Source organism: Salmo salar, chromosome ssa12 (genome assembly GCF_905237065.1).
Source record: "Salmo salar chromosome ssa12, Ssal_v3.1, whole genome shotgun sequence".
In the NCBI taxonomy this organism is placed as follows: domain Eukaryota; kingdom Metazoa; phylum Chordata; class Actinopteri; order Salmoniformes; family Salmonidae; genus Salmo; species Salmo salar.
In genome coordinates this window covers 94,897,260-94,921,931 of record NC_059453.1, presented here as the reverse complement: position 1 = coordinate 94,921,931, position 24,672 = coordinate 94,897,260, and the positions used below count along the sequence as shown (strand labels likewise).

General features: G+C 45.6%; 3 protein-coding genes across 3 annotated transcripts in view; all 3 read right to left on the bottom strand.

The window, feature by feature from the left end:
* Positions 1-1,039: 1,039 nt before the first annotated feature.
* On the bottom strand, positions 1,040-4,571 carry LOC106566210 (putative RNA-binding protein 15B). Its single transcript, XM_014134084.2, has one exon. It carries the CDS (start codon positions 4,173-4,175, stop codon positions 1,638-1,640), a length of 2,538 nt encoding a protein of 845 aa, XP_013989559.2. The 5' UTR covers positions 4,176-4,571; the 3' UTR covers positions 1,040-1,637.
* A 1,431-nt stretch (positions 4,572-6,002) lies between these two features.
* On the bottom strand, positions 6,003-11,284 carry LOC106566211 (mesencephalic astrocyte-derived neurotrophic factor). The gene is made up of 4 exons (XM_014134085.2): positions 11,074-11,284; positions 8,603-8,730; positions 8,330-8,471; positions 6,003-6,953 (listed from the first exon to the last, which is right to left on the bottom strand). Exons 1-4 carry the CDS (start codon positions 11,162-11,164, stop codon positions 6,769-6,771), a joined length of 546 nt encoding a protein of 181 aa, XP_013989560.1. The 5' UTR covers positions 11,165-11,284; the 3' UTR covers positions 6,003-6,768.
* A 7,199-nt stretch (positions 11,285-18,483) lies between these two features.
* Positions 18,484-24,672, bottom strand: part of LOC106566212 (dedicator of cytokinesis protein 3) — a 398,163-nt gene continuing 391,974 nt past the window's right edge. The window contains exons 52-53 of the mRNA XM_045691962.1: positions 22,533-22,618; positions 18,484-21,909 (exon numbers count right to left, since the gene is read on the bottom strand). Coding sequence (XP_045547918.1) covers positions 21,277-21,909; positions 22,533-22,618 — 719 coding nt within the window. The 3' untranslated portion in view covers positions 18,484-21,276. The remainder of the gene's footprint in view (positions 21,910-22,532; positions 22,619-24,672) is intronic.

Sequence of the window (24,672 nt, the reverse complement as noted above, 5' to 3'; positions counted from 1 at the left end):
GAGATCAGAAGTGTCATAGAAGATCATAGCCACTCAGTCCCTATAACACCACCATAGAGACTGATAGCCACCAACACCACCATAGAGAATGATAGCCACCAACACCACCATAGAGACTGATAGCCACCAACACCACCATAGAGAATGATAGCCACCAACACCACCATAGAGACTGATAGCCACCAACACCCCCATAGAGACTGATAGCCACCAACACCCCCATAGAGACTGATAGCCACCAACACCCCCATAGAGACTGATAGCCACCAACACCCCCATAGAGACTGATAGCCACCAACACCCCCATAGAGACTGATAGCCACCAACACCCCCATAGAGACTGATAGCCACCAACACCCCCATAGAGACTGATAGCCACCAACACCCCCATAGAGACTGATAGCCACCAACACCCCCATAGAGACTGATAGCCACCAACACCACCATAGAGACTGATAGCCACCAACACCCCCATAGAGACTGATAGCCACCAACACCCCCATAGAGACTGATAGCCACCAACACCACCATAGAGACTGATAGCCACCAACACCCCCATAGAGACTGATAGCCACCACACCCCCATAGAGACTGATAGCCACCAACACCCCCATAGAGACTGATAGCCACCAACACCACCATAGAGACTGATAGCCACCAACACCCCCATAGAGACTGATAGCCACCAACACCCCCATAGAGACTGATAGCCACCAACACCACCATAGAGACTGATAGCCACCAACACCACCATAGAGACTGATAGCCACCAACACCACCATAGAGACTGATAGCCACCAACACCCCATAGAGACTGATAGCCACCAACACCACCATAGAGACTGATAGCCACCACACCCCCATAGAGACTGATAGCCACCAACACCCCCATAGAGACTGATAGCCACCAACACCACCATAGAGACTGATAGCCACCAACACCCCCATAGAGACTGATAGCCACCAACACCCCCATAGAGACTGATAGCCACCAACACCCCCATAGAGACTGATAGCCACCAACACCACCATAGAGACTGATAGCCACCAACACCCCCATAGAGACTGATAGCCACCAACACCACCATAGAGACTGATAGCCACCAACACCCCCATAGAGACTGATAGCCACCAACACCACCATAGAGACTGATAGCCACCAACACCAATTGTGTTTTAGTTACATATTGGGATATTATCTGACGACATACCGTATCATTTTGACAATATCTCAATATTATTTAAGTGCTCGTTGGCTGTACCTGCACAAACAACTCCAGTATTTTTCCTTCATAACTTGTTCTCCATCTTCTTTTTAAATTGGGAGTCAATTTGTTTTTAGCACTTTGATTTCCATGACTGATCAAAACTCATTTTCTCCTGGCTCTCTCTCTTTCTCTCTCTCGTCCCTCTGCAGCAGACATACGGTGAGCAATATGTTTGGAACATCGAATCGCAATGAAATCACAGTTATCGAATCACAATACAAATAGAATCGTGAGAATCACAATACATATCGGCATCTAAGTATGGTGAGGTCCCTGGTAATCCCCAGCCCTACGGACAGCTGTCTGTTGTTAACGTGGGTGGAATAACATTGACAGCCAACACCATAAACGTCTTCTGTCTTAAGTTAGTCAGGCAGAGTCATTTACAATAACAACCACGAGGTGTTCTTCATCCAGATTCCCCAAAGTCCTGTGAGCACTCTGGAGGAACTGCTGGGAGAAATCACATGGGGGGAAAGCATACAGCATGCCTCCCTTTCCCCCCTCTTTAGCCCCACCTACAGGTAGACTGATCACTCCTGCAGCCTCCTTGTTCCTCAGGTAGGTAACCAGGTGACGGAGGAGTCTGATCTGTAGGCCTGGTTCAGGTGGAGGGGCCTCGCGGTCGACGGGGCCCTGGAGGGCCAGGAGAACAGCGTAACCCTCGGAGCCACCATGTTTGATCCTCCGGGTGACCTCGTTCAGCCTGGTCTGATCCATCCTCAGTCGCTGGGCGATCTTCAGCTGGGTCAGTTTCCCCTTGGCCTGGTGGTCCTTCATGACAGAGTGGAAGAACCCGGAACCTCCCTCTAGCAGGTGCATGTTAGTGGGGAAGCAGGAGTTCTTCAGGGTGAAGTGGCCGTGCCAGGCTTTGGTGAGGGTGGTAGCACACTCCGACAACGTGCTGGGTGTTCTGGGGTTTTTACTAAGCGTGTCGGAGGTGTGGTGTGTGTCGCTCGCCCGGTGGTTCCGGTCACGGTCCTTCTCTCTGTCCCCGCCAGTCTTCTTGTGGCGGTCCCGGCTGGAGGATGGCTCGTGGCCGTCCTGGCCGACCCGGTCCTCGTTGGAGTGGCGGCTGCTGTCAGGGCTCTGTCCCCTGGGCTCGGTGGTAGAATCTGGGGCCCGGACCCTGGCTCTGTCTGGGCTGTCCTCTGGAGAAGCTGGCCCTGCTCCTCCTCTCTCCTTCTCCTGAGAGGGTCCGTCAAGGGAGAGGGACCTGCGTCTGCGTCTCTCCACCACAGCCCGCTCTGCGTCCCTCTCCTTCAGCCAGCGCTCTCTGCTTCGGCTCCGGGCTGCCCGGGCCCCTCGGCTACCACGAGACCCCCCAAATGCTTCACTCCCCCTGCGCTCCAGACTATTTGTTGGAGAGGTGAACTCTCTGTCCCCCCTGTCCAGCATAGCTCTCTCTCTCTCCCGCTGGGTGAACAGAGCGTGGGAGGGAGGCGAGCGGTCCCGGGCGCGTAGCTCTCTCTCCAGGCTACGGTCGCGATGCCTCAGCAGGTCCAGGTGGGCAGGCAGGGGCACAGGGGGCTGGTATCCTGTTGGGTAGCTACGAGGCAGGGGCTCCTCAGCCTTGGCAAAGTCTACCCTTAGCCTCCTCTCTGGGCCTCCCAGAGGGAACCCTCTCATCTGAGTGCATGCAGCCTGGGAGGCATCTAGGCTCTCATACTGAATGTAGGCAAAACTATCCCCTTTCACATAGTGTATGTTCCGGATGCTTCCAAAACGGTCAAACTCTCTGGCCAGGGCTGCCAGGGAATTACTGGGTCCCAGCCCGCCTACCCAGAGTCTGGTGGTAGGGTTGGCCTTACCGTAGCCTATTTTCACTGGGTTCCCGCCAATCACGCGCCCCTGCATGGTTATCTTAGCCCTGTGAGCCATGTCTAAGTTCTGGAACTTGAGGAAAGCGTAGGCTCCCCCCTGACCGCGCGCCGGTCGTTTAATCACAACTTCCTCGATGACGCCGTACTTATCGAAGCCTCTCCTCAGCTCGCCCTCGGTGACGTTGTGATCCAGGTTGCCGATGAACAGGTTCCTGCACGCCCTCGCATCATCCTCAGGTTTTATGTCATCGTGCTCAAGTACAGGCAGCCCGTATGGCCGTCCCCTCTCGTCTAACATCCCGTAGTAATCTAAGATCCTCTCCCTCTCTCTGCTCAGTCCCAGTCCCTCTACATGGTAATGTCTTGGTCGGATATCTCTGATACTACTAACTCCAGCGCAGGGGGACAGGGACCTCTGTCTATAAGAGGGATATGGGGCGTTATGGATGGGGACATAGCCCATATCCGGTGGCGTGCAGCTGCGCCGCCGGACGTACATGGGCTCTACTTTGAGTGGACGGTCATACAGTACTAACCTGGTTTTGGCATGCCTGGCCTCTTTAGCGTCCTCCGGGTGCCTGAAATTGACGTAGGCGACTCGGCCTAGTTCTGGGGTGTGGGATAGTTTCACACTAACGTCCCCAAACTTTTTAAACTCGTGAAACAGTCCGTCTTCAACGTGTTCGTCAGAAAGCACCGAGCCAATATTACTAATGAGCAACGATTTATATTCCAGAGTCCCCCCCGCTCCCCCCCGGAGGCCCAGTAGTTCGGCTGCCGCTTTGCCTTTAGGCAGGACGGCTGTAGTCCGGAGAGGGGGTCGGCCGATGAGACCGAGGTCGTGGTGTTGTTGTCGGTGGTGAAGTGGATCTCCGGTGCCTCCACGTTCCTCCCGGAGCCGTGTCTTCTCTCGTTCCCTGCTCCTACTCCGAGCATGTTGCCTCCCGCTTTCAGCGAGCAGTAAAGCAAGTGGTGGGGGCGGCAGGTCCTCTCTCCGTACCCCGTCCCGGTCCCGCTCTCTTTCCCGTATTCGTTTCACTAAAGTCCTACTGGGACTGGAGTCCCTTCCGGCCTGTCGCTTCATTTTTAAACGATGCCCAAACTTTTTCGCTAACTAGCTAGCCAGTCTTTCAGTCAGTGTCTGCAGGGGAAAAAAATCCGATCTGGAAGCAAATTCCTCACTTTTGGGGGGAACGTTAGTAACTTGTAACTAATGTTGGCGACGTTAAGACTTTGCATGTATTCCGAAATAAAAAAATAAAGGATAAACGCGTTTAAAAACATATTAGAATCAGTGAACCTGTGTCAACTCCGCCATCTTGGACAAAAGGAACGTACACGTTCCGCCAATGGGAGGGGTTTGAGGCGACGTAGCCGCAGGGCTAGCGACGTCATGTCACACGCAGATATTGCTAAGCCAATCAGATCAGGAAATGAGATAAGGAAATTAGATAAGGAAACTAGAAAAGGAAAATGAGATCAGGAAATGAGATCAGGAAATGAGATCAGGAAATCAGATCAGGAAACTGAGATAAGGAAACTAGAAAAGGAAACGAGATCAGGAAATGAGATCAGGAAACTAGATCAGGAAACTAGATCAGGAAATTAGAAAAGGAAATTAGAAAAGGAAATGAGATCAGGAAATTAGATCAGGAAACTAGATCAGGAAACGAGATAAGGAAATTAGATCAGGAAACTAGATCAGGAAACGAGATCAGGAAATTAGAAAAGGAAACTAGATCAGGAAATTAGAAAAGGAAATTAGATCAGGAAACGAGATCAGGAAACTAGATCAGGAAATTAGATCAGGAAACTAGATCAGGAAACGAGATCAGGAAATTAGAAAAGGAAATTAGATCAGGAAACGAGATCAGGAAACGAGATCAGGAAATGAGATCAGGAAACTAGATCAGGAAACTAGATCAGGAAATTAGAAAAGGAAACGAGATCAGGAACTTGTATAATATGTGCTATGGAAATGAGAAATAACAAATGTTGAATAGAAAATGTTTCACATGCATTTTGAATTATACTGAACTAAAATATAACTTCAACATGCAACAATTTCATTGATTTTACTGAATTACAGTTCATATGAGGAAATCAGTCGATTGAAATAAATTCATTAGGCCCTAATCTATGGATTTCACATTTCTGGGAATACAGATATGCATCTGTTGGTCAAAGATACCTTAAAAAAATGTTTTAAAAAAATTGGCCTGCACAATCTCAAGGTATTATTTTTGTGCATTCAAATTGCCATCAATAAAATGCAATTGTGTTCGTTGTCCGTAGGTTATGCCTGTTCATACCATAACCCCACCATGGGGCACTCTGCTCACAACACTGACATTAGCAAACCGCTCACCCACACAACACCAGACGTGGTCAGTGGTTGTGAGGCCAGTTGGACAGACTGCCAAATTCTCTAAAAACGGAGGCGGCTTATGATAAGAGAAATGAACATTGAATTCTGGTAACAGCTCTGGTGGACATTTCTGCAGTCAGCATGGCAAATTGCACGCTCCCTCAAAACTTGAGACATCTGTGGCATTGTATTGTGTGACAAAACTGCACATTTGGAGAAGCCTTTTATTGTCCCCGGCACAAGGTGCAACTGTGTAATGATCATGTTGTTTAAATCAGCTTCTTGATATGGCCACACCTGTCAGGTGGATGGATTATCTTGGCAAAGGAGAAAAGTTGACTAACAGGGATGTAAACAAATTTGTGCACAAAACTTGAAAGAAATAAGCTTTTTGATGCGTATGGATAATTTCTGGGATCTTTTACTACATGTTGCAATTATGTTTTGTTCAGAATAAAACACTCAAGCCAAGTTAGATATTTATGACCACGTGTGATTATGCTACAAGCATTTATTATTAAAAACGCCATGACTTCCGACACCTTGTTTTCATATTTTAATGAAAAAGTACAGAACAGTTGTAATAAATATGTACGGTTGTGTGAAAGAAAAGCACATTTCAATAGTTTTATCTTCTCTTAAAAAATATATTTCAGGGGTGGCCAAGCTTATTTGTAGAGGGTATAAATCAAGGTCTCGATTTGATGATTAGTAGAATCAGGTGTCTTACTACACCCACTGTCTAGGACCTTCTGCATAGGAGCTTGTCCACACCTGTTATATTTGATTATACCGTTATTAATTAAGACAAATTAAAAAAAAAAGTATATCCCTTAAAAAAAAAGAAAAATAAACTAAGGTCATGTACAGACTGACAGGTGGTTCATATACCGCACAGCGAACATTACCCACCACAAAATACCCTCTCAGGACCACCAAAGCACCTTCCCCAGAACCTATTTAAACAAAGGCAACATCCCAAATGGCACCATACTCCCCACAGGGCTCTGGTCAAAGGTAGTGCACTATATAGGGACTAGGGTGCAATTTGGTATTCAGACAAAGTGTCTCAGAGTAGGAGTGCTGATCTAGGATTATAAATTGGCATTTAGATCACAAAGAATAAAATGACATGGATGGGGGGGGGGGAGACCTGATCCTAAAATCAACGCTCCTACTCGAGATGCTTGATACAGAGTCTTACTCATTATGATCAAACTTTATATATTTTTTTAAATGATCCTAGATCAGCATTTCTACTTTGAGACACTGAATACAATCCCAGGTCTGCATCCCCCTCTCCCTCTGGTTACAGTTCCCTCCGTGCTTTAGCTGCGTTGGGTGCGTACTTGGGCATGAGTTCGTTGATCTTGCGGATGAAGTCGGACTTCTCGGCACAACCTTTACACGACTCTCCCCACTCCTCCAGGATTTTCTTCAAGTCCTTCACCTTCAGCTTCTTCAGATCCACCGTGCTCAGGTCCAGCTGTTTGTCTGCAGAGCGAGGAGAGAAGGTGAAGATTCCATCTTTAAAAACAGATCCTGCTAGCTTTTCAGTGGTTTAACTGACTAATTACAAGGAGGGGGGTTCAGGAGTGTTGACCAAGTGTCTGAGTGGTAGAGGATTCGAGATGAAGGAATGAAGCTATAGGCTTCTGTTAAGAAAGCACACACACGTTACATACAAATATTAAATTGTCTCTTAGCAGGTGCTGATATCAAAAGACGTTCACTATAAAAAGGTTACACGAGACTCTGCATTCTATGCCGTATGATAAACAGTAGAATGCAGAGTCTGTTCACGTTTCAGGAAGAGGTCAAATTTCACTGTGAGGCAATAATAGACAGCCAGGTATGGTGATGAGATGGAAAAATCAGTCCTCACCTGTGTTTGTGTATGTAAATAACTTGTAATATGCCAGAAGGGGGTTGGAAATAGCACACAGGCCTACATTGTACAATGTCGTTTTTGACTAAGCATGATCCACAAACAATTATCTAACAAGCTGACCAAACTGGACACGAGCGTGCCATCGTGGGCACTTTGATTTTGTTGACATTAATTTGGGGACAGGTCGAAAAGCATTAAATATTTATGCCAATTTATCTAGCTAGCTTGCTGTTGCTAGCTAATTTGTCCTGGGATATAAACATTGGGTTGTTATTTTACCTGAAATGCACAAGGTCCTCTACTCCAACAATGAATCCACAGATAAAACGATAAACCCAATTCCTTTCTCATCATCTCTTCTCCTTCCTCAGGCTTATTTTTTTTTTTTTTACTTCTTTGGACTTTATATGGCATTTGGCAACCAACTTTACGGTGCATTACTACAACGACTGGAGTGTGGACGTCAGATCATCTTTCAATCACTCACGTGGGTATATACTCCTAAACACCAATGAGGAGATGGGAGAGGCAGGATTTGCAGCGCGTTGAGTGTCACATATAGAACTAGCGCCTGGCCACGCAGACGCTCGCTGAGGCAGTGTGGGTGTAATGACAATAACATGCATGCATGTATACATTTATATTTGCAGCGCACGCGACCGGTGTGGTCAGCATGTAGTGGTATTATGACAGTTGTAAAAAAAGTATTTATTGTGATAAGCATTGTGATGAGTCCCACGTGAAAGAAGATAAACTATGGGAACAAATAAGGGACAAATTTGTTTTTGAAATTGAGACTTAAGCGGGGTTTAGCTGTCAGAGACATGGAATTGAGAGATGCTAACATACTCTGTATGGTACACAGTCTATCTTCTACATCATTATGTTAAACAACTTAAGTGTGGTTCGGTACTGTAGTATTGATTTAACTTACAAATAACTGCATAGCAAGTCATCTGAGATGGGTTTGTTTCCTTACCGTATTTCAGTTCGCAGATCTGACTGTCCTTCTTCTTTAGTTTCTCACAGATCTTGTCCACTGGTGTGTGGTAGCTCAGGGGCTTGGAGATCTCATTGAGAATTTTGGTGGCTGCGTCATTTGTTCCACCAATGTAGTAACACTAGGGTACAGAAGGAAGAAAAGAATAGCAATGAATCAACAAATTCAGTGGATAATCTGGATAGGACACAATGTAACTACTTATCGACTAGACATACATTAAAACTAAAACATTAGCCTAAAATCACTTACAAAGCGGTTTTCCTTGCCCTTGGCATCTTTGCAGGTTTCGACGAGGGCCTTCTCGATGTCTGTGCTGGTGAATTTAACGTCGTTGTCCTGCAATGACTGGTATAACCTTCCCAGGAAGCTCACACACACTGGGAGGAAACAACACAAAACAAGGAATGATCATCATTACATTAGGATGTTAGGATTATACAAACATGGCATGACTTGCAATGAATGCATTACTCTCTATACACTTTAGTAATATAACATTTTACTAATCTGATGGTATACAAAAAAAAAATAAAAAAATGGTATTCCCAAACTGGGGTATGCGCAATGCCATCGGGGGCACGCAAAATAAAAATGTGATTTACATTTTTTTTTTTTTTTTTAAATACCCCCCCCAAAAAAATTCTCTTCACATTCTCAAACAGTCCATTTATATTTTCCCAACGGGGCTGTACATTTGGGTGAGTTTTTTCTCCCCGCCAGAGTAGCCTCATTTGACTGCCAAATATAAAATTAAACCATCTAGTGTTCAGCGAAATAACACAACACAGCAAAATAACAACACAATGTCAAATACAGGTAGCCTAGTCAAATAATGAACATCCGATCACATTAACCGTTACTCTCTCGCGGGAATTCCACTAACGGTCCGTATGTAGCCAAACGTAGCTGCTGCTCATGTTGGTGTCTGTACTTATGGCGCAAAAGCCATGACAGGGAGACATAGTGGAGTGGTAACGCACGTGCAAGCAGTTGCTCCCGACGCCACCTGGGTCCACTGCAGCATCCACCGAGAGGCTCTTGCTGCCAAGGGAATGCCTGACAACTTGAAAGACGTTTTGGACACTACAGTGTAAATGGTTAACTTTGTTAAAGCAAGGCCCCTGAACTCTCATGTATTGTCTGCACTATTCAATGATGTTGGCAGCAACCATGTAACACTTTTACAACATACAGAAGTGCGCTGGTTATCAAGGGGCAAAGTATTTACAATTTTTTCAATTGAGAGATGAGCTTAAAGTTCACTTGGCTGACAGCTTGCATGATGACGAGTTTCTCACACGACTGGCCTATCTGGGTGATGTTTTTTTTATATCGCCTGAAATGATCTGAATATAGGATTACAGGGACTCTCCACAACTATGTTCAATGTGCGGGACAAAATTGAGGCTATGATTAAGAAGTTGGAGCTCTTCTCTGTCTGCATTAACAAGGACAACACACAGGTCTTTCCATCATTGTATGATTTTTTTGTGTGCAAATGAACTCAAGCTTACAGACAATGTCCAATGTGATATAGCGAAGCATCTGAGTGAGTTGGGTGCTGAATTACACAGGTACTTTCCCCAAACGGACGACACAAACAACAGGATTCGTTATCCCTTTCATGCCCTGCCTCCAGTCCATTTACCGATAACTGAACAAGAGAGCCTCATCAAAATTGCAACAAGCGGTTCTGTGAAAATTGTATTTAATCAGAAGCCACTGCCAGATTTCTGTATTGGGCTGCGCTCAGAGTATCCTGCCTTGGCAAATCACACTGTTATGACACTGATGCCCTTTGTAACCACGTCCCTATGTGAGAGTGGATTCTCGGCCCTCACTAGCATGAAAACTAAATACAGGCACAGACTGTGTGTGGAAGATGATTTAAGACAGACTCTCTCCAATACAACCCAACATTGCAGAGTTATGTGCATCCTTTCAAGTACACCCTTCTCATTAACCTGTGGTGAGTTATTCACCATTTTCAATATACAAATAAGGTTGTATATGTAAGATGGTTAAATAAAGAGCAAACTTATTGATTATTATTATATTATTATTTGTGCCCTAGATCTATAAGACCTCTGTCACTTCCCACGAGCCGGGTTGTGACAAACTCACTCATTCTTATGTTTAATAATTGTATCATATAGTGTGTGTGTGTGTGGCAGGCTTACAATGATGGCAAAAAAAAAAAACATTTGAGAGTGTGCTGACCCTGGTGCTAGAGGGGGTACGCAGCTGGAGGTTGGGTGTTTGAAGGGGTACGGGACTATAAAAAGATTGGGAACCACCGCCCTGGATAAACCTGAACAATTCACAGTCAAGTATCAGCTATCCCATCTAACAGAGAAACAATAGCTTGACATGGGAGCATATTACCTCACCAACAGAAACCACAGGCAATATCTGACCCAGCTGGGGTACAAGGCAAGGTCCTAATGAGCAATTGACAGGTACTAGTTAGCGAGACACAGCCAGCTACAATACTTATCTGCGAACAAACATATATTTAGGAGAGCTTTGAAAGACATTTCAAATGTATTGAATTATAGCTAGCCAGCTAGCCAACGTCTAGGCTATTTGGCTAAGAATCATTGCCAATGACAACGCATAGAATTGTAGATTGCCATAAAACTTAACTACGAGTAACTAGCTAGTTAGCTAGTTAGCTATATCCATAGCGACAGTGATAAATATGAGACAAACCAACCCACCTTCACAATCCCCATCTTTCAAAGCGTCGCTAATGCTCGGTACCAAAGCCAGCGCTGCGAGGGCGACCGACAAACTAGTCAAACACAACATTTTACGATTAAATAGCTAATTTAATCTAGTTTAGCTAGATGTACCTAGCTAAACGTTACAATACAAAACATGAACAGCTAGAGTCGACACCGGTCTGCCAAGCTTCCTGATGAACACGTCAACCCTACGAAAAGGCTTTCAATTGGCTCTCATTTCAGTCTCTAGAACGCGATTGGTTCGTTCCCCGGGGGTACCGCGATGCACTTTTCTCTGATTGGACAGATGGTCTTCATTCTGGGGACGTCGTCCAGTTGGCGTCATTCGATTGGATTAGAGCTCTGTATATTACGTTACCTTTACTTTACGGTCATATCAAAACAGTTCAGATGGAAACATCTGGCGTTGAACAGAGACACGGTGCTCTATACCGCGCTGTCTGTGTCAATAGCTATACATTTAAGTATAAGTATACTACTTTCTATACTTTTATTACAGGGTCCCCAACTATATTATCAGCCACTTGCCGATTTTTTTCTTGAGCGGATGGTCGGGCTGCCTGAACATAATTACAAATAATTACACTGCAAATTGACCTCAAGAAGCCCAAACAGATAGTATTTGACAAAAACAAAATGATTTCAAACCTTAAATACATTGGGATACGATCATATATAATGTATCTATTTACAGTGCATTCAGAAAATATTCAGACCCCTTGACCTTTACCACATTTTGTTACATTACAGCCTTATTCTAAAATTGATTATAAAAAATCTACCCACAATACCCCATAATGACAAAGGGAAAACGCGAGAAGCAAGAATTCCTCTGTGGAGATGGGAGAACCTTCCAGAAGGACAACCATCTCTGCAGCACACCAATCAGGCCTTTGTGATTTATGTAGTGGCCAGACGGAAGCCACTCCTCAGTAAAAGGCACATGACAGCCCGCTTGGAGTTTGCCAAAAGGCACATAAAGGACTCTGAGACCAGGAGAAACAAGATTCTCTGGTCTGATGAAACCAAGATTGGCCTGAATGTCAAGCGTCACATCTGGAGGAAACCAGGCACCATCCCTACGGTGAAGCATGGTGTTGGCAGCATCATGCTGTGGGGATGTTTTTCAGCAGCAGGGACTGGGAGACTAGTCAGGATCGAGGGAAAGATGAACGGAGCAAAGTACAGAGAGATCCTTGATGAAAACCAGCTCCAGAGCGCTCAGGACCTCAGACTGAGGCGAAGGTTTACCTTCCAACAGGACCATGACCCTAAGCACACAGACAATGCAGGAGTGGCTTCGGGACAAGTCTCTGAATGTCCTTGAGTGGTCCAGCCAGAGCCCGGACTTGAACCTGATTGAACATCTATGGAGAGACCTGAAAATAGCTGTGCAGCGACGCTCCCCATCCAACCTGACAGAGCTTGAGAGGATCTGCAGAGAAGAATGGGAGAAACTCCCCAAATACAGGTGTGCCAAGCTTGTAGCATCATACCCAAGAAGACTTAAGGCTGTAATCGCTGCCAAAGGTGCTTCAACAAAGTACTGAGTAAAGGGTCTGAATACAAATGTAAATGTAAATGTGAAATTATTTTGTGCACAAATGTCTAAAAACCTGTTTTTGCTTTGTCATTATTGGGTATTGTGTGTAGATTGATGAGGGGGAAAAAACTATTTAATCGCTTTTAGAATAAGGCTGTAATGTAACAAAACGTGGAAAAAGTCAAGGGGTCTGAATACTTTCCCGAATGTACTGTATGCATGGAAATACTTGAACAGATTTTCGAAAAAATTAAAATGACTTGGAGCTGATTTCCTGGTGTTTATTAGTCTTTTATGTCCAACAAGGAAAATGATAAACAAAAACAACAACAAAACTGGTTAATTACTTGGCTAATTAGTTTGATTTACAGAATATTTACTATAGAATAGAAAGTAATACATGGTGTCCTCTGGCCAATTTTAGCTACAGGATGTTGGTTTGATCACAGGCAACCGCTTTCTGCTTTCTTCATAGTAGGCCTACTATCCAATACTTTGCATTGGGCTCCCGAGTGGCGCAGTGGTCTAAGACACTGCATCTCAGTGCAAGAGGAGTCACTCCAGTCCCTGGTTTTTATCTTGGCTGTATCACATCTGGACGTGATTGGGAGTCCCATAGGGCGGCGCACAATTGGCCCAGCATCGTCTGGGTTTGGCCGTGGTAGGCCGTCCTTGTAAATAAGAATTTAATCTTAACTGACTTGCCTAGATATATAAAATTTCAAGTTACTTTTAGAAATGACCTTATTCTACGATAATTACATATAGTTCACTGTTTTCTCATCCCTCATCACTGCTAATAAATAATGACCAGTTGAAACATCAATGAGCCAATAAAACAAGATCTTTAATGTTTAGCATTATTATTAATAATAAATGAATTCCACATCACAGGAAAAAAACGTGTTGTATTTACATCTACAATCCACATCACTGTTGATTCATGCTAACACAATATATACAATAAATTACTTTTGGAGTAATTCAAAAGGTTTTCGTATGCCGTAAGAGTAGCCGACTGTCCAGATTTGTCTGATCTTTGATGGAAAAATTCACAAAATAATGAAGCATAATGAAAAAAGTCAAAATATTTTTGTATGTTTGTCAATGTTTTTTTTTTTTTTTAGGTTTTAAAAACACATTTACATCAGAAAGTACAAGGCAGACAATTAATAATCACAATCTATACATGGCCCCTTTTAACCTTATGAATCCACAGCGTCGTCATAACTACTTACAGAAGAGAGAGAGAGAGAAGAGCCTGACGAGGTGGTCTGGGGAAAAATAACTGTAATGATTTCAAAACTGTTTTGTAACCCCCCCCCCCACATTTGTACCGCCATTTGTAGAAATCAAATAAATTGGGAGGTTTTGCATAGGTCATAGGTCATACGCATAAACATGTTCCTTCATATATTTTTGGCTCTGAAAGCATGCTATTCATGAGTATGTAAAATAATTTTTAAAAATTAAATGAAAAGTTACATGGAAAACATGAGGGGGAATTCCTGCTATTTCAGCAACATTGCTCATAGAGATATAGTTGCTAATTAAAACAAACTAATGGTATTACACTGGCTTCTACCATCTGTGGAGGACACACTATCTAATCAAATACATTACGCACGCTACCACTAGTGACTATATTAACACTCTTACACTTAGAAATTAGGATTAGTGGCAGTAGATTAGGAGTGGCAGCAGGCCTGGAGGTAAAATGGTGAACCTGCAGGGGAGGGAGGCAGGGAGGGAGGGAGGGAGGGAGGACGGGAGGGAGGGAGGGAGAGAGGGTGTGAGAGCACCTCTTTGCTGACCATGTGAGGGGGCTGATTAACCCCTCTGCTTGTATGAACCTGGAAAGGAGCCAGCTGACGGTGTCTGTCTCTCTGTCTGAGTCCCTCCCTCTCTCACAACCAGTGAATAACCTAGGTTCATGTTCTTTTAACCCTCCCTCCCTTCCATCATCACAAAGAGTACAATCACCACATAACGGACACAAAACAACCTAGACGGACAGTAGTAGTGGGACATTGTTTTGAGTGTGTTATACAGGGGGGTTAATAAATACACAATATCATCTTATGTATGGCATTGTTATATATGGAATACATCAGCTACACAGAAGCATTAGAAAATAAATTAAATTCAGTCGATTCATTTAAAAATAAAAGTCATTCTTCATTAGGAGACATGCGCCTACTGTATACCCCATTACTGAGACAAGTAAATACTGATTGTAGCCATGTCCCTTCTGAGAAAGAGGAAATATACATGATAGAATCTACAATGAGAGCTGGAGGACATGAGAACATGACAGCTGGAGGACATGAGAACATGACAACAGGAGCACATGACAGCAGGAGAACATGACAACATGAGGACATGACAACAGGAGAACATGACAACATGACAACAGGAGAACATGACAACATGACAACAGGAGAACATGACAACAGGAGAACATGACAACAGGAGAACATGACAGCAGGAGGACATGACAGCAGGAGGACATGAGGACATGACAGCAGGAGGACATGAGGACATGACAACAGGAGGACATGACAACAGGAGAACATGACAACAGGAGGACATGACAGCAGGAGGACATGAGGACATGACAACAGGAGGACATGACAACAGGAGAACATGACAACAGGAGGACATGACAACAGGAGAACATGACAACAGGAGAACATGACAACAGGAGGACATGAGGACAGGAGAACATGACAACAGGAGGACATGACAACAGGAGAACATGACAACAGGAGGACATGACAACAGGAGAACATGACAACAGGAGGACATGACAACAGGAGGACATGACAACAGGAGAACATGACAACAGGAGGACATGAGGACATGACAACAGGAGGACATGACAGCAGGAGGACATGAGGACATGACAACAGGAGAACATGACAGCAGGAGGACATGACAACAGGAGAACATGACAACAGGAGGACATGAGGACAGGAGAACATGACAACAGGAGGACATGACAACAGGAGAACATGACAACAGGAGGACATGACAACAGGAGAACATGACAACAGGAGGACATGAGGACATGACAACAGGAGGACATGACAGCAGGAGGACATGAGGACATGACAACAGGAGAACATGACAGCAGGAGGACATGACAACAGGAGAACATGAGAACAGGAGAACAGGAGAACATGACAACAGGAGAACATGACAACAGGAGAACATGACAACAGGAGGACATGACAACAGGAGGACATGACAACAAGAGGACATGAGGACATGACAACAGGAGGACATGAGGACATGACAACAGGAGGACATGACAGCAGGAGTACATGACAGCAGGAGGACATGAGAACATGACAACAGGAGAACATGACAGCAGGAGGACATGAGGACATGACAACAGGAGAACATGACAGCAGGAGGACATGAGAACATGACAACAGGAGAACATGACAGCAGGAGGACATGAGGACATGACAACAGGAGGACATGACAGCAGGAGGACATGAGGACATGACAACAGGAGAACATGACAACAGGAGAACATGACAACAGGAGAACATGACAACAGGAGAACATGACAACATGACAACAGGAGAACATGAGAACAGGAGAACAGGAGAACATGACAACAGGAGAACATGACAACAGGAGAACATGACAACAGGAGGACATGACAACATGACAACATGACAACAGGAGAACATGAGAACATGAGAACATGACAACAGGAGAACATGAGAACATGAGAACATGACAACAGGAGGACATGACAACATGACAACATGACAACAGGAGAACATGACAACAGGAGGACATGACAACAGGAGAACATGACAACAGGAGGACATGACAACAGGAGAACATGACAACAGGAGGACATGAGGACATGACAACAGGAGGACATGACAACAGGAGGACATGACAACAGGAGAACATGACAACAGGAGGACATGACAGCAGGAGGACATGAGGACATGACAACAGGAGAACATGACAGCAGGAGGACATGACAACAGGAGAACATGACAGCAGGAGGACATGACAACAGGAGAACATGACAACAGGAGGACATGAGGACATGACAACAGGAGGACATGACAGCAGGAGGACATGAGGACATGACAACAGGAGGACATGACAGCAGGAGGACATGAGGACATGACAACAGGAGAACATGACAGCAGGAGGACATGAGGACATGACAACAGGAGGACATGACAGCAGGAGGACATGAGGACATGACAACAGGAGAACATGACAGCAGGAGGACATGACAACATGACAACATGACAACATGACAACAGGAGGACATGACAACATGACAACAGGAGAACATGACAACAGGAGAACATGACAACATGACAACAGGAGAACATGACAACAGGAGAACATGACAACAGGAGGACATGACAACAGGAGAACATGACAACAGGAGAACATGACAACATGACAACAGGAGAACATGAGAACAGGAGAACATGACAACATGACAACAGGAGAACATGACAACAGGAGAACATGACAACAGGAGGACATGACAACATGACAACATGACAACAGGAGAACATGAGAACATGAGAACATGACAACAGGAGAACATGAGAACATGAGAACATGACAACAGGAGAACATGAGAACATGAGAACAGGAGGACATGACAACAGGAGGACATGACAACAGGAGAACATGACAACAGGAGGACATGAGGACATGACAACAGGAGGACATGAGGACATGACAACAGGAGGACATGAGGACATGACAACAGGAGGACATGAGGACATGACAACAGGAGAACATGACAACAAGAGGACATGAGGACATGACAACAAGAGGACATGAGGACATGACAACAGGAGGACATGACAACAGGAGAACATGACAGCAGGAGGACATGACAACATGACAACATGACAACAGGAGGACATGACAACAGGAGAACATGACAACAGGAGAACATGACAACATGACAACATGACAACAGGAGGACATGACAACAGGAGGACATGAGAAAACTATCCCAAACAAAAGAGTGTAGGTCTACTGTATGCAGAGAGAGAGAGAGAGAGAGCGAGAGAGAGACAGAGAGAGAGAGAGACATCCACAACACAACACCTGGACAACAAGCTGAAAGAAGCAAGGAGTGAGATGAGCAGCAGCATCTGATCCAGGATCTGGGACTGTGAAGCACCAGCAGTGTTGTAACAAGGCAGATCAGTTCACTTAGGTAGATACAAGAGATAGTAATTGGAGGCAGGGTGGAGGACGCTTACAGAAATCAAAAAGTGGAATAATCTGTACATTGTGATCAGGGCTGAATAGTCAATAAGTATAAATGACTAGAAACAATGATGTCTTTAGGTCACAGTCCCTTCTCTTTCTCTCTCTCTCTCTCTCTCTCTCTGACCCCTCTGCTCCTTGGTTGTCCAATGGGCGGTACTAGCCATGGTATTATCATTTCCCACTGTGTACATATTGGTTTGTTGTGTATTGTTAGATGCTACTGCACTGTTGGAGCTCCGAACACAAGCATTTCGCTACACCCAAAATAACATCTGCTAAATATGTGTATGCGACCCAATACAATTTGATTTGAATAGACGTTGAATTGACATCCTGTACCCAGTGTGTTATTTCACTGAATGAACATGCACACATAAAAAGTACCAAATAAAAAGGGAAAAACTAAAACAAAAATCACATAATATTATAATAGTTAATATTCATTTGTCTATAAATATCAGCCATCTAAAATGTGTCATTCCACTTGTGCACATCACCAAGCAGCTACAGTGACTTTCAATGCCCTTGTCTTAGTCTAGCACATTATTATGTTTCTATGTCGTCATCGTCAAGCCATTATCGTGTCATTATCACGCCATTGTCGCGGCATTATCGAGTCGTCGTCAAGTCATCGTCAATTCATTATCAAGCCATTATCGAGTCATCATCAAGTCATTGTTGAGTCATTATCAAGTCATTATCAAGCCATTATCGAGTCATCATCAAGTCATTATCACATCATAATCGAGTCATTATCAAGTCATTATCACATCATAATCGAGTCATCGTCAAGTCATCAAGCCATTATCGAGTCATCATCAAGTCATTATCACATCATAATCGAGTCATCGTCAAGTCATCAAGCCATTATCGAGTCATCATCAAGTCATTGTTGAGTCATTATCAAGTCATTATCAATACATTGGCACGTCATTATCGAGTCATCATCGCGTCATCATTGAGTCATTATCAAGTCATTATCACATCGTAATCAAGTCATCGTCAAGTCATTATCAAGTCATCAATTCTCCTCAGTCAATCCAGGATATAGGGATTCATTTATAAATAATCTAATATTAATATAACTATAACTACACATAACAATAAACTGGCAGGTTTCATCTCTAAAAAAATATTGCCTTTTCTTTGTACTGTAGTGTGTAATATGCTGCCAACTGAATGGGAAACTGACCTTAATAATAAACCAACAGACCCCTTATATAGGGCAAGAGCAGCCGTTTAAAACGGGATATCTATTCACCAGCCTTCAGACTGTTATGTCCTAATCAACTCTTTATAGTGGCTGGCTGATCTGGCTGTGGCAGGTAGCACACGGCAATAAAATACGACTACTGTGTAATGAAGCCTTACCACGGTATTTAAGCCTCTGACTGTCTGTCTGTCTGTCGAGGAAGAGCAGTGCCACAGGAAGTTGTGACAGAGTAAGAGGAAGTGTTAAGGAGTATGTGACCTGACGTTTTGTATTAGTTCGTAACCCCCCCCCCCCTCCGTCTCTCTCTATTCATCAAACTATTGTCTCCCACCCCCACCATTTTTATTTTTCTCAGTAAAAGCCAGTTGCATCGCTGAGTGTATCAGCGTTACATCAACACTACAAAAAGTACGGTCAGTTAGTAATATGCATCGCTTACAGGAAATAACAAACAACCGTAATGTTAAGATCACCTGACCTCAATAACAATCATCATCTCTCCAAACTCCTCCCCTCCCCCCCTCCATACCCTAATAAAACCCGAGACTTCACTTAACCCATCTTCATATATATATAAAAATGAAGATATATATATATATATATATATATATAAATGTCTAAGTGTGAATAGAATCAAATGTGTTTTTAACATTTATTAAATAATGTAATAATAATGTTATTATCATATTATTAATAAATAATAAGTAATGTTTATTATTAAGTTGCTAAAGTGCAACTTGTCTATAAAAAAAATTAAAAATTGAAAATAGAGGTCATAATCAAACAGGTTTTTTTTTTTACTCTACTGAGGTTTGCTTCAGTTTAATTCAATTCATTAATTAAATGTCTGGTTAAATGTGTGGTTCACAATCCATTAGCTCCCTGCATGTGGACCTGAACTATCAATAAAAGAAGAAATACTTTTACAGAATGATATGTTTTCTAAAAGGTAGTTCCCATCATTGGTGTGAGTTAGTGACACAATTCATAGAAAGGACAATCAATATACTTTTTTTTTTTTTACAGGAGTTTGAAAGAATAAGCAATCGAAAATGGAAAAGACTTATCATTCCAAAGATGCATTTGCAAACAAACACGTTTAGATGTGTACAATTAGATCACAGCTAGCATTCGTCAATACCAAAATAGGATACTCTGTGAGAAGGAATGAAGTGGAAGGAGGGGGATCATTTTTTACCATTCCCCTCTATATCACTGGCCCCTCAGAGAGACAGGTCCTAACACTGGCCCCTCAGAGAGACAGGTCCTAACACTGGCCCCTCAGAGAGACAGGTCCTAACACTGGCCCCTCAGAGAGACAGGCCCTAACACTGGCCCCTCAGAGAGACAGGTCCTAACACTGGCCCCTCAGAGAGACAGGTCCTAACACTGGCCCCTCAGAGAGACAGGTCCTAACACTGGCCCCTCAGAGAGACAGGCCCTAACACTGGCCCCTCAGAGAGACAGGTCCTAACACTGGCCCCTCAGAGAGACAGGCCCTAACACTGGCCCCTCAGAGAGACAGGTCCTAACACTGGCCCCTCAGAGAGACAGGCCCTAACACTGGCCCCTCAGAGAGACAGGCCCTAACACTGGCCCCTCAGAGAGACAGGCCCTAACACTGGCCCCTCAGAGAGACAGGCCCTAACACTGGCCCCTCAGAGAGACAGGCCCTAACACTGGCTCTTCAGAGAGACAGGCCCTAACACTGGCCCCTCAGAGAGACAGGCCCTAACCCAGGCCCTAACCTTGGCCCCTCAGAGAGACAGGCCCTAACCTTGGCCCCTCAGAGAGACAGGCCCTAACACTGGCCCCTCAGAGAGACAGGCCCTAACACTGGTCCCTCAGAGAGACAGGTCCTAACACTGGCCCCTCAGAGAGACAGGTCCTAACACTGGCCCCTCAGAGAGACAGGCCCTAACACTGGCCTCAACCATTTCTGAACCATGGGCATGTTCAGGAGGATATAAAGTTACAGAACATTCAGATAGAAATATATAATGTAGAACAGATATGATTGTCTGTCAGATGGAATTGGGGGGGGGGGGAATCAGGTGTCAGCTCTATTCACACTATTTATATCTGAAACATTCACAAAGATTTACATCACTGACTGAATAAACCCCAGGCCTGCTCTTTACTCCTCTGTGATGGCGTGCTCCCACGCCACCTTGGCCTGCTCTTCCTTAGAGGTGGTGAGAGGCTGAGAGATCTTGCGTGGCATGGGCCTGGGCACGAGAATACACCCTTCCTCAGGGATACACCCCTCTCTCAGGTAGGGCTTGGGGGGCAGGGCGGGCGGTGGCTCCTGATGGTAGCGGGGAAGGTTATGGATGTTTAGGGCGTGGGACTCTGGGAGGATGGGGATAATAGGGGTGATGACCGGGGTGACCCACCCAGGGGCGGAGTGGCTACGGCAGGGAAGGGGCTTGGAGACATCCGGGACCTCTGGCTCGGAGACGCTGTATCGGACAGGCAGGTAGGAACTAGAGGGGGAGTCCATTCCCAGGTCTTCTCCGTCTATAGCCCAGATAGAGTGCACCGTGCTGGGGGTGATGGAGATAGAGTCCAGGGTGCCTGCTGGGTGTCTGCTGGCTGTTCCAGGGGGCTCGGTGGAGCAGGACTGGCCCAACAAGTTGCTCTCACTCAAGGAAGAGACGCCGGAGGAGGCGCTGCCAGAGAGGGTGGAGTTACTGCCATCCAGGCCGGACTGGGACTGGGACTGGGACTGGGGACTGGTGGGCGAGGCAGGTATAGGGTGCAGGGGTGACTGTTGGAGGGAAACAAGCGGGACAATGGGTTATTCTCATAGATAAGCGGGACAATGGGTTATTCTCAGATAAGCGGTACAATGGGTTATTCTCATAGATAAGTGGGACAATGGGTTATTCTCATAGATAAGCGGGACAATGGGTTAATTCTCATAGATAAGCAGTACAATGGGTTAATTCTCATAGATAAGCAGTACAATGGGTTAATTCTCATAGATAAGCAGTACAATGGGTTATTCTCAGATAAGCGGGACAATGGGTTATTCTCATAGATAAGCAGTACAATGGGTTAATTCTCATAGATATGCGGTACAAAAGAGGCGTTAAAAACAAAAAGAAAACGATTATGAACAGATATAAAGCAAATACAAGCCAGCCAAACTGCAAGACAAATATTATAAAAACACAGTTATACATTACAATACATACACTTATAAACCTACACAAAAACACACAGTAAACAATAGGCATCTTTGTAGTTATACGATATGCTACAACCAAGTGGCCATGCTTGGGCATTGATACTGAAGGGCTGAGACACTAGACGGAGACATGCACAGAACAGATCAGATCAGAAAAGGATGGTAGGCTACTCTAGCCCAGGGCGGGTCAGGGAGGGTACCTTTCGTAAAGAGGAGCGCGCAGGGAGAGCTGGAGGGAGGTCGTTGTTCTGGTGGTGGAAAGCATCAAAATGCATGGAGAAGTGTCCTATAGGAAGAGACACACAACCAGGACAGAACAAAATGGGGTTGGTTGGAGAAGCACACAGAACTAAACCAGGGAGCGAGAAGGAGAGGTGGGAGGGAGGGAGGGAGGGAGGGAGGGAGGGAGGGAGGGAGGGAGGGAGGGAGGGAGCGAGAAGGAGAGGTGGGAGGGAGGGAGGGAGGGAGGGAGGGAGGGAGGGAGGGAGGGAGGGAGGGAGGGAGGGAGGGAGGGAGGGAGGGAGGGAGGGAGGGAGGGAGGGAGCGAGAAGGAGAGGTGGGAGAGAGAGTGAAGTAGAGAGAGAGAAAAGTAGAGAGAGAGATGGAGGGAGGGAGGGAGGGAGGGAGGGAGGGAGGGAGAGAGGGAGAAGGAGAAGTGGGAGAGAGAGATGGAGGGAGGGAGGGAGGGAGAGAGGGAGGGAGGGAGGGAGGGAGAGAGGGAGGGAGGGAGGGAGGGAGGGAGGGAGGGAGGGAGGGAGGGAGGGAGAGAGGGAGGGAGGGAGGGAGGGAGGGAGGGAGGGAGGGAGGGAGCGAGAAGGAGAGGTGGGAGAGAGAGTGAAGTAGAGAGAGAGAAAAGTAGAGAGAGAGATGGAGGGAGGGAGGGAGGGAGGGAGAGAGGGAGAAGGAGAGGTGGGAGAGAGAGATGGAGGGAGGGAGGGAGGGAGGGAGGGAGAGAGGGAGAGAGGGAGGGAGGGAGGGAGGGAGGGAGGGAGGGAGGGAGAGAGGGAGGGAGGGAGGGAGGGAGGGAGGGAGAGAGGGAGGGAGGGAGGGAGGGAGGGAGGGAGGGAGGGAGGGAGGGAGGGAGAGAGGGATGGAGGGAGGGAGGGAGGGAGGGAGCGAGAAGGAGAGGTGGGAGAGAGGGAGGGAGGGAGGGAGGGAGGGAGCGAGAAGGAGAGGTGGGAGAGAGGGAGGGAGGGAGGGAGGGAGGGAGGGAGGGAGGGAGGGAGGGAGGGAGGGAGGAGAGGAGAGGTGGGAGGGAGGGAGGGAGGGAGGGAGGGAGGGAGGGAGGGAGGGAGGGAGGGAGGGAGGGAGGGAGGGAGCGAGAAGGAGAGGTGGGAGGGAGAGTGAAGTAGAGAGAGAGAAAAGTAGAGAGAGAGATGGAGGGAGGGAGGGAGGGAGGGAGCGAGGGAGGGAGCGAGAAGGAGAGGTGGGAGAGAGAGTGAAGTAGAGAGAGAGAAAAGTAGAGAGAGAGATGGAGGGAGGGAGGGAGGGAGGGAGGGAGGGACGGAGAAAGAGAGAGAAGTAGAAAGAGAGATACATAGACAAAGAGAGGGGGAGCGAGAGAGATGTGGAGAAGGATAAACAGGTCTCTACACTAGGCTACATAAGTAATTCTAGTTGAAAGGCAGGTTGGGGTAGATTGGGGCGGCAGGTAGCCTAGTGGTTAGAGCGTTGGGCCAGTAACAGAAAGGTTGTTAGATTGAATACCTGACAAGGTAAAAATCTGTCGTTCTGCCCCTGAACACGGCAGTTAACCCACTGTTCCCCGGTAGGCTGTCATTGTAAATAAGACTTTGTTCTTAACTGACTTGCCTAGTAAAATAAAGGTTAAATATATATATATTTTTAAAGATGGTGTGGAGGGGGATCAGGTAAGATCAGGGGTGTGGTGGAGGGGGGTAAACACTGTGCCGTTGACATAACTTTCGATGTTGTGCATAGCATTCACACCACAGGTGTCCAACTCATTCCATGGAGGGCAGTGTGTCTGCTGGTTTGGTTATTTCCCTTCTATTTATGAGGCCTTCCATGGAATGAGTTGGGACACCTGTGGTTTACACACTAATTATGCTAGCTAATTGACTTGCTGCTCGTCATCAGTGTTTACCCACCTTTCTGAACCACTATATCCCTGGATAGGATGACACAGGACTGGCCCTTTACAACATAGAAACACAGGGACAAAGGAGAGCTACAATCACAGACAGATCACTAGTCGACGGAAGTTGAAGGATTCCTGGGGGATCTATTGGAATCAGAAGCTCCCAACAAACTTCATAAAAAATACAACAAACTGCATCAAACCATTTGATGTTGCGAATTATTTTAATGATTACTTCA